Consider the following 9,861-nt stretch of genomic DNA (forward strand, 5'->3'; position numbering starts at 1 on the left):
AATGTGTTAGCTGCAGTTGAATACAAAAAATAGGAAATGAAAACAAAGGATAGCAGTAATGAGACTCTTTCCCAGAAAAGAAAAGAGTAATGAAACCAAGATTGGTTTCTATGAGCATTTACTTTATCCATAGTAATACAATGCCGATGTGTAGATCGGCGTCGTCGTCGTCGCGGCCGAGAATGTTTTCATATTGTTTTCCTCCTGGAACGAAGAATTACTCGTGGAAGCAAGGGGTGAAGTGTTAATGTTGTAGTCCAAAGGGAAGAACACATTGTTCCCGTCGAAGTTCACTTCCGCCGAGGGCTCTTCGGCGGGGAAATAACCAATCAAAGGGATCTCTGTATGGTTCAAACATGTCTCCATCCTCGTCGTCGCGAACTTATCATCTTCGTCTGCGAAAAGAGTAGTAGGGTAAGTGAAGCATGGAACAGTTTCGGCACCACCGTTTTCGAGGCTTTCGTCGAAGTGCTTCCCACCGTAGAGGTGCGCAAAGTTAACATCTTCGTCCGCCAAAGGAGTAGGGGGAGTGAAGCATGGACCGCTTTCGATGTTTTCATCGAAGCACTTCTCGCTGTAGAGGTACGCGATCCTCCGTTGGGCTCTCTCCAAAGTTTCGTCCAGCAGCTGCAGTAGCTCTCGCAGTTCGACCTCCGTCATGTCATCGAGCCGACGGCCGTTCCACCGGGCGAGAAGATCATCTGCGGCCGTAACCTTGTTGAGCCTTTTCTGCTGTTTTTGGATCTCGGAAAGAAGGTAGGATGACATGTTGAGGTTGTGCTTGGCCTTCGTCTCCGCGGTGAGGCTCTCATACTTCTCTACGAGCTCGCGCAGCGNGTTTAATGAACGTAGGTAAATAGAGTATGTAGTTGTTATAGATTAGGTGGACGCGACAGCGGCTACTCGAGGATGTGTGTGTGTGTCGAATTTACTTGTATTGAAAAATAACTTATATGTTTTCTGCTAAGCTATATATATGACTAAAGGACGCGCTCAATAAAAGAATACTACATCTAAAGTAAGTACATGTATATATATATATATATATATATATATATATATATATAATTTGTAGATAGTAGCATTCTTCAATGAACAAGAAACCACTCATTTAACTCAGCATAAGACTGAATGTGTTAGCGGCAGTTGAATACAAAAAATAAGAAATGAAAACAATCGGAGAGCAGTAATAAGACTCTTTCCCAGAAAAGAAAACAGTGATGAAACCAAGATCGATTTCTATGAGCAGTTACTTTATCCATAGTACTACAAGGCCGATGTGTAGACCGGTGTCGTCGTCGAGGCCGAGAATGTTTTCATATTGTTTTCCTCCTGGAACGAAGAATAACTTGTGGAAGCAAGGGGTGTAGTGTTAATGTTGTAGTCCAAAAGGAAGAACACATTGTTCCTGTCGAAGTTCACTTCCGCCGAGAGCTCTTCGGCGGGAAAATAACCAATCAAAGGGATCTCTGTATGGTTTAAACATGTCTCCGTCATCTTCGTCTGCCAAAAGAGTAGTAGGGTAAGTGAGCCATGGAATAGTTTCAGCGTGACTGCTTTCGACGCTTTCGTTTGAGCACTTCCCGCTGTAGTACGACGTAACGTTGTCATCTTCATCCGCCAAAGGAGTAGTAGGGTAAGTGAAGCATGGAACAGTTTTGGCACCACCGCTTTCGAGGCTTTCGTCGAAGCGCTTCCCACCGTAGAGGTGTGCAAAGTTAACATCTTCGTCCGCGAAAGGAGTAGGGGGAGTGAAGCATGGACCGCTTTCGAGGCTTTCATCGAAGCACTTCTCACTGTAGAGGTACGTGATCCTCCTTCGGGCTCTCTTCAACATTGTTTCGTCCAGCAGCTGCAGTAGCTCTTGCAGTTCGACCTCCGTCATGTCATCGAGCCGACGGCCGTTCCACCGGGTGAGAAGATCATCTGCGGCCATAATCTTGTTGAGCCTTTTCTGCTGTTTTTGGATCTCGGAAAGAAGGTAGGATGACATGTTGAGGTTGTGCTTGGCCTTCGTCTCCGCGGTGAGGCTCTCATACTTCTCTACGAGCTCGCGCAGCGCGTGGTCGTCGGGGGGCCATGTGACGACGTCTCCCGACGGTCCGTAGCAAACCAAGAAGGCATTGACGCCGCACAACGTCGACAGTTCGAAGATCTTCTTCTTCAACCCTTCCTTGCGCTTCCGGTAGCACTCTCGCCGCTTCTCGTCGCACTGAATGAGGTTTAGACCGAGTAGTTTACATAGCTTTCTTAGAGGAGGTTGTAGATTGTAGAAACAGAGAGGAAAATATATAATCCTAATAAACGTATATGCAGGGATGTTTATATCACTTAACGTCTTTATAGGTACGTTTTGCTTTTAAGGTATCCAACAGAAATGTTTTCAAGATTCAATACGTCTATACAGGTAGACCAATTTTAGGCAATCACTTGACAAATAAAAAATTGTCAAAAGAATACTTTACTGATAAAACGAAAGTGTTTATATAGGGAGGGAGGTTTTCATAGGAGAAGGGGAAGAGAAAGAGAAGGAGAAGCCCGGCAGCCTCGCCTGTTGCTGCCGCTGTGCCCCAGCCTAAGCGGCCGCTGCTTCTCCTCCCTTCTCTTTCTTCCTCTCCTTTTTCTTCACCCTTCTCCTTCTTTCTCTCCTTCTCCCTCTCCTTCTCCCTTCTCCTTCTCCCTCTCCCAAACGGTGGCGGCGTAGAGGAGGAAACGGCCGCTGCTCCTTCTCCCTTCTCTTTTTCCCTCTCCTTCTTCTTCCCACTTCTCTTTCTCCCTCTCCTTCTCCTTCTCCTTCTCCCTCTCCCAAGCGGCGGCGGTAGCGGCGTAGAAGAGGGAGCGGCCGCTGCTTCTTTTCCTTTCTCCTTCTCCCTCTCCTTCTTTTTTTCCCTTCTCCTTCTCTTTTCTCCCTCTCCCTCTCCTTCTTCTGCCCTCTTCTCCTTCTCCCTCTCCCAAGCGGCGGCAGCGGCGGCGGTGGCGGCGGCGTAGAGAAGCGGTCGCTACTTCTTCTCCTTTTTCCTTTTTTTCCTACTCCTTCTTTCGATCTTGGCATTTAAGTCTGATAATTGATTAGCACCAATTCATCAAATTGACACCAATTGATTTAAAGAGATTGTCTGAGATTGTCATCCATGTATAGACGTATTGAATACTGAAAACATCCCTGTTGAAAACCTTAAAAGCAAAACGTCCCTATAAAGACGTTAAGTGATATAAACGTCCCTGCACATACGTTTATTGGTAAAAATTTAAATATAAATATAAAAATATATAATTAAATGCGTTTATAGTTTTTTTAAAACAGTTTATTGAAAAGTTTTAATTAAGCTTTTTTAATTAAAATAAATTTGAGTCAGTTTGCGAGATGTTAAAAATTATTTTTTATAAAAAAATTTATTATTAGTGAAAAAGTTTTTTCTTGAGATACTTTTCAATCCGGTTTGCCGGCATCAAGTCGGTCGCGTAGTGACTAATGCCTCTCCGCCATGTTCTTCATGAAATGAGCTCGGTTTTCCTAGAGCATCACGAATCGTCAGTTGAGTTCTTTTTTCGTCACTCGACGACGAACTAAACCGTTACTTCTCGTATCTCAGAGGATTAATTCAACGGGTAATTTTATGATCCCTTAAGCTGTAAGGGTTTGTACGTTTTAAAGTTAAAATTGGGAACCCTGCACCGTCTCAGAGTAAAAAGAAATGGAAATAATGACGTATTTTTATTTTTTAAGCTACCTAAGAAAACGGATTCTAAATTTAACCCAACTCGATGCGCTAGTGCCAGAATAAACATTTCTTGCCGAGGAAAACAAGAAGATTTTAGCCTTCTGTCCGGTCATGAATGTATTTCTTGCCGGCGAAAAAGAGAGATCGTAAGGAAATGTTTGACTTTTCTACGGCATCAATTAATGATCGTCTTGTGTACCTTTTACTGTGTTAACTTGCAACTATCCACGTGTAACGCATTTGTATCTTTTCTGTCAAGTAATTAATGAAAAATGAAAGGCTTAGGATATTCTTGAAAAATTAAAGGAATATATTGTAACTCATCTTCAAAACTTCTTAAAACGGCTATAAAGGGAAGATTTATTTTCAGGTTTAATTGAATAAATCACAACGTTAAATTTACAATATGACATTTTAATTATTAAGAATCAAGAATAAAAGTAAAATTTTCACATATGGAGATTTTACCCGCATATTATAAGTGGATGGATAGGATTCCACCCTACACAAAAATGATCGTAGGAAAGGATCTTACCCACCCACACAAAGCATATGGGAAAAATCCCACATACACATCGTAATAATAAACAGTATGATATCTGATTATAGGACAAAATTGGATTAATAAATAAAAATTGATAACCTAAAGATTACAAATAAACAATAAAGCTTTCGAGTCAGGAGGTTTTATAAGTAATTATTGAATCTGTTTTTAACGATGTACCTACCTGGCGTGCTCTCCGGCTGCACCTGGCGAGTGGGTTATAGAGAACTATTATTTATTTGACAATATATATATTTATTACAATATTAAAAAATAATCTAAACATCAACTTAAGATTCAATCTAATCTTATTCATAAATTTATATTAAATTTAAATCTATAATTAATCTTATCTTAAAGATTAATATAATCCTAATCCGATGTAAAATCATCGAATCGTATATATGTACACATGCCGATCTCGTACCACAGGGTTTTCGATACCACACAGACTTTTCGGTCCGGCCAACGTACGTAGAACACGTGCCCACATATATTCCCTCTTTTTTCTCCAGAGTCCCTTTTTTTACCGAGGCCAACTTCGATAAAACAACATCGTTTCTCAGCCCATATTAAAAAAGAATAAATCATTTAAAATAAAATAGGCATTAAAAACAAAACTAAAAAAAGAGAAAAAAAACCAACATAAACGAATTTCTGCCCAAATATTGTTTTTAGGTTAAAACTGCGAAGGCAACACCTTACAGTTGTTAGCTATGACTTAATTGTCGCCAGCTATAGTCTCGTTCAACACTTAAGAGTTTTAGACTATAGTCTTGCTCATGGTATAAAGGTTGTTTATTGTATATTATATATAAAAATATATATATATATATTATCTTCTTTTTCAATGTAATTATTAAAAAATAAGGAAAAAAAAGAAAGTTGTTTTGTTTATACCTACTTTTTGATGAAAGAAAAGTGTTTGGTTTGTGGATTTTGAAAAAAGATGGTTAAAAAAAGTGACTTTTAATAAAAAATATCAAAATGCACGTTGATTTGTAAGAGAGCATGTTTTTTTTATAGCAGTCTACAAACAACTTCCAACATATCGGGTCTACTGTACCGTCTCTCAAGTCGACTGCGCTTAACNATAAATTATGTTTTTATATATATATATATATATATAAGTTTATTTATTATCAGAAGAGATTGGTGGACCTCTCGTGCGACCGCGATTCTTTGGTCGCGGTGAGCCGCATATTTTGCTGCTGGAGTAAAATTTTACCACTTAATAAAAACACACACAAAATAATTTTTCGAGTTAAAAATAATTTTTAATATATTTTACGGCAATCCAGACGCATCCTAAGCGCAAGTTAATAGCTCGACCACCGCGAACTACAATCCTAGAGAGAGAGAGAGAGAGAGAGAGATGAGTTATGCGACTCGAAGAGATCGAGAGAGATGTATATATATATATACACTACTACATGTACACGTCCATAATAGAAAACTACGTGATTGATTGTCCTAAGCAGAGTACAAAAGTTTTGAAAAATTATATGAAAAAAATTCAACAAAAAGTATGCCTAAAAATAAATGAGTTGCATGTTTCGTGCGATCGAATACGTGTAGAATTACATATTTTACCATGTCAGAGTGAAAATAATAATAATAATAATAATAATAAGGGGAAAAGAAAAAAAATTACCTTCCTTTTGAAAACCGGGGATTAAAAAAGTGGGTTTGCTTTAGATTTTAAAGAGGAGAAATAGTAGTTATAATAAAAGATTTTTTATTTTGTTAGAAATTAGTAGAAATAGGAATTGTATATTTGGTCTAAAATAGGAAATGAATCGGAAAAGGAATAGAATCGAAATCGGAAAAATGAATGGGAATCGAAAAAATAAAAGCTCCTTCCATAAAAGGAATCAAATCCAATCAGAATCCAAATTATACACAAATTAATAATAAAAAAAGAAATTTACCATCCAAATTTGCAATCAAAATTTGGATTCAAATTGAAACTTATGATTTGACCTCAAAATTCATATTTATAATAATTCAAACTCAAGTTCAAAGTCCAAAATTTAAATTTAGTACTCAATTTAAATATCAAACATATATATTAGAATTTAAATCTAAACTTAAGAAATTAAAAATTAAAACTTGAATCCATAATTCGAACTCACGTTCAAAACTATAAGTTTTCTACAATTAAATATAAATTAAATAATTGTTGGTGAAAAAAAAAAATTTTTTTTTTTTTACTCTTTTCCGCAATGAAAGTTGATTCCCAGCTTAGAGGGATTCGGATTTTTTCCAGAATGAAAATCGGAATCTTAATCCCTGAGACTGAAAAACCATTGTGAAAAACGATCATTCCGATTCCCATTTCAAGCCTCGAATCACTCGAACCAAACATGCCCTTAGTAGCATTATAATATTACTCTATCAAAAATTGCATGACACCTCATTCCAAGATTAAATGAATGTGCCTCTTCATTTCTCTGTAAAAATTCTGTGTCCTTGGTTTGTCTCATTTTACAAGAACAAACTATGAGCATCTTGATTATTATGTATGGGGTAAACACCTAAGATTTCAAATGTAAACATGGTCGCACTCCATGCGTTCTAAAACTCGGCGCGCTTCCTCTTCCGTTGCAGGAACTACGTTGCGAATCCTCAGCCCGTTCTTCAAGGCGTCGCGGCTCACGGTGAAGGTGAAGTAGAATGTGTTTGAGACCTGCGCGATGGGGATGTATGGAATAAGAGATGAACAAAAGTATAGCATAGGGGCCTTTCCTACCTCGGCTGAAGCATCTGCAGAAGTGCTGTTCGGAAAAGCACTAACTGCAACTTTACCGCAGCTGTGTTTGGGGCTCATAAGCTCATTTAGCTTCCAAACATTGGATAAGCCGATGCGGCACCAGGTTATGTACACAACTAGGCATCAGTCCATTCACAGACTTACCTCGCTGGTTCGCAGCTCCGGTCTCGTTACGTGAGCGACGACCTCGATGTTGATCAAAGGCTGCTCAGGGTTATCTAGTTGTGTGTACAGCACGCACGATTTGAAACGTAGAAAGTCTCCCACATCGACCTGAAGCGTTTGTTGGCATATAATGCAGTTACACCAGCAGAACACAAACTAAAAAAAAAAAAAAAAACTATTGAGGTCCTTAAGACGGCATAGCTTGAATTGGCAGGTTGCCGTGTACTATTGATGCAAAAATGTCGAACTTGAGCTTCGATTGTTTAATCCACCCAACTCAGATTCTATATGATTTTGTTAAAGTTGAATTATCGCTATTTTCTTCTCCCAGAAACAAAAAGTCACTACTGTAGTGTTGTTTTCTATTCTAACAAATGTAGTGAAGAGTGATGAAGTCAATTTCCTAATAAGTGTTTTTAACTTGTACAGAATCTCATAGCTAAATCATAGTCCGGCATCAAGAATTGCATCTGTCATGATAAATGTCATATTTTCCCCACATAAATGAAAATAACTAGAGCTTTCTGTAGATTCAAAGCAAAAAAAGGGAAATTAAGAATGGTATTATAAGTAATAACAATAGTGATGAAATCATAATAGATGAGAAACTTACAGGTTTTAGAAAGTCGACGTGATCCACTTCAAGAAAGCAAGGCATTCGCCCAACAAAGGCATACGCAGTCGAAAAAGCCAGTTCGAATGCTCTGTGCATCAAAAAACCCCCAAAAATCCGCCCATGCAGGTTCCGCTGCTGCGGCTGGCAAATCAAGGAGTTCTCTAAGCGGGTATCCTGTAGCAGGATGCTGTCTCGATCGGCTAACGCGGGCAAATCGCAGAAGACGCGGCCCTCGGCCAGTAAACTATTTAGCTTCTCTTTCTCTCTTTGAGAACTGTGGCTGCTGCCATTCTCGATCCCCGCTTTCTGCTCCTCTCTCTTCCTCTTCCTCAGTTTATCCCTCGCTTCTCTCTCTTGAAAGAGCAACTTTTCTCTTTCCGTTTCGGGTGAAAGGCGGTTTACAGGAGCGGCCTTTCCCGTCTTTGAGTCGCGCGCGACAAACGTGAAATTGGCCGTCAAAGCTATAGAGTCATCTGCCATGAAATAAGACGTGAATGACATTCAGTTAGCAGACGAATCAGTTAAGAAACCAAAACAACATTTCCTCGACTAATTGACGTTTTTCGAGCAAGACTACCTTCCGGAGGCTGAGTAACTTCAATTTGAATATCAATGGACGAACGGCCAACATACGTGACTGCGCCAACTACTTTTAGGTCGGCGTCTACTCGCAGCGGTTTCTTTAGAATCATTTTATCGACCGATGCGGTGACCAACAGCAGAGGCCTTGTTGTGCTATCATCGTCAGAGCAGTGCTGAAAGAAATCAAAATAACATACATGACGTGAACGCTTGCAATTTCACAAACTCCAAAGGCACGTTATAGATAAATCGAGGTTTGATGAAAAAGGAGTAGCATTAAAAGACGAAATAAATATGGCCTATAAGGTATTTACAAATGTAAAGGATAAACAGTAACATCACCATTCATACAAAAGGAATCGCGACAATTTATCAAAGACCTACAAGCAATAATCCTTACTCCCTTGTTTTCTGTACAAAATGTACAGCAATGGGAATCAAATCGAGCTCCATTAGAGAATCTCCAAATTCTTTTCTTTTTCCGACAACTCAATCTCACTATTTTGATCATAGTTGGCGCTGATCGATTCACCGAGCGACACTAATTTGTCGACGAATTCGTGCATCTACCATAGAAAACAACGGGCCTAACACATTTTTGACTCAGAAGCGAAGCAAAGAAAAAGGAGGAACATGAACAAGATACCACATTTTTAGTTGAACCATCCCACAGATCTTAACAAATCAGTCAAAAATCTTACCTTTTTCTCTTGTTAGCAATACAAATTTACCACGAAACAACATGAAAGAGATGAAATTGGTACCTTCACGGCAATGGTTCCCGCGAGGGCGTCGAGATCCTCGATAAGCTTCCCGATCCTCACCTCGTTCCAGGGATCCCTGTACTGCTCCCTGAGTACGAAATCACTCGAGAACTTGTAGATTACACTCGTCCTGCTCTGCGAGGGCGTGCGCGTGAGGAGCTCGCTCTGCGGGGGTCCGTCCTTGGATTGATCCAGAAGCCTCTCGAAGATGCTCGATCGCGCCTCCCACAGCGCGTTGGTGACGGGCGAGTGGTACATCCCCGGCCACAGGCTCAGCGGCTTCCGGACCGCCGAGCTCGGGTCGATGTGCTGGTGCGACACGACGCGGATCGGAGAAGAGGACTGGGAAGGGGCAGAGGAGTCGTCCATGGTGGAGGAGGACGACGAAGACGACGAAAAGGAGGAGCTTTGGGGGAAATGGGGGGATTTAGGGATAAAGGTTTGGAGGAGGGAGTCAAGGAGGGATCTGGTGGAGAGGGAGAGGAGAGAGGAGAGAGGAGTCGTCGATGGGAGGGGTTTCATGGCGACAAAGAGGGTAGGGGAGGGCGAAGCAGAGGAGCCATGAGAGTGTCGGTTAGGGTTAGGGCTCCGTCGATGTTGGAGTGGAGAAGACGATGGAAACGTGAGTCACGTGACACGTTCCCTTTTTTTTTATTAATAAAGTAAAGGGGAAACTTCAAATACCACCCTTTGGT

At 40.3% G+C, this 9,861-nt stretch overlaps 2 protein-coding genes across 2 annotated transcripts; both read right to left on the reverse strand.

The window, feature by feature from the left end:
- LOC109713964 (MADS-box protein SOC1-like) lies at positions 124 to 4,196 on the reverse strand. The gene is made up of 3 exons (XM_020238331.1): positions 4,191 to 4,196; positions 2,062 to 2,212; positions 124 to 836 (listed from the first exon to the last, which is right to left on the reverse strand). The coding sequence occupies exons 1-3, from the start codon at positions 4,194 to 4,196 to the stop codon at positions 124 to 126; spliced, it is 870 nt and encodes a 289-aa protein (XP_020093920.1).
- LOC109710165 (acyl-coenzyme A thioesterase 9, mitochondrial) lies at positions 6,690 to 9,797 on the reverse strand. The gene is made up of 5 exons (XM_020232637.1): positions 9,167 to 9,797; positions 8,398 to 8,575; positions 7,818 to 8,293; positions 7,184 to 7,312; positions 6,690 to 6,955 (listed from the first exon to the last, which is right to left on the reverse strand). The coding sequence occupies exons 1-5, from the start codon at positions 9,686 to 9,688 to the stop codon at positions 6,812 to 6,814; spliced, it is 1,449 nt and encodes a 482-aa protein (XP_020088226.1). The 5' UTR covers positions 9,689 to 9,797; the 3' UTR covers positions 6,690 to 6,811.

Source organism: Ananas comosus, linkage group 1 (genome assembly GCF_001540865.1).
Source record: "Ananas comosus cultivar F153 linkage group 1, ASM154086v1, whole genome shotgun sequence".
Lineage (NCBI taxonomy): Eukaryota > Viridiplantae > Streptophyta > Magnoliopsida > Poales > Bromeliaceae > Ananas > Ananas comosus.

Excerpts from the sequence above, each read along its gene's own strand:
- LOC109710165 (XM_020232637.1), bottom strand. The coding sequence starts at position 9,688 with ATGAAACCCCTCCCATCGACGACTCCTCTCTCCTCTCTCCTCTCCCTC. Across the intron at positions 8,576-9,166 it reads CGGGAACCATTGCCGTGAAG|CACTGCTCTGACGATGATAG; the intron begins GTACCAATTTCA and ends GATTTCTTTCAG. Across the intron at positions 6,956-7,183 it reads CGGAGCTGCGAACCAGCGAG|GTCTCAAACACATTCTACTT; the intron begins GTAAGTCTGTGA and ends CCCATCGCGCAG.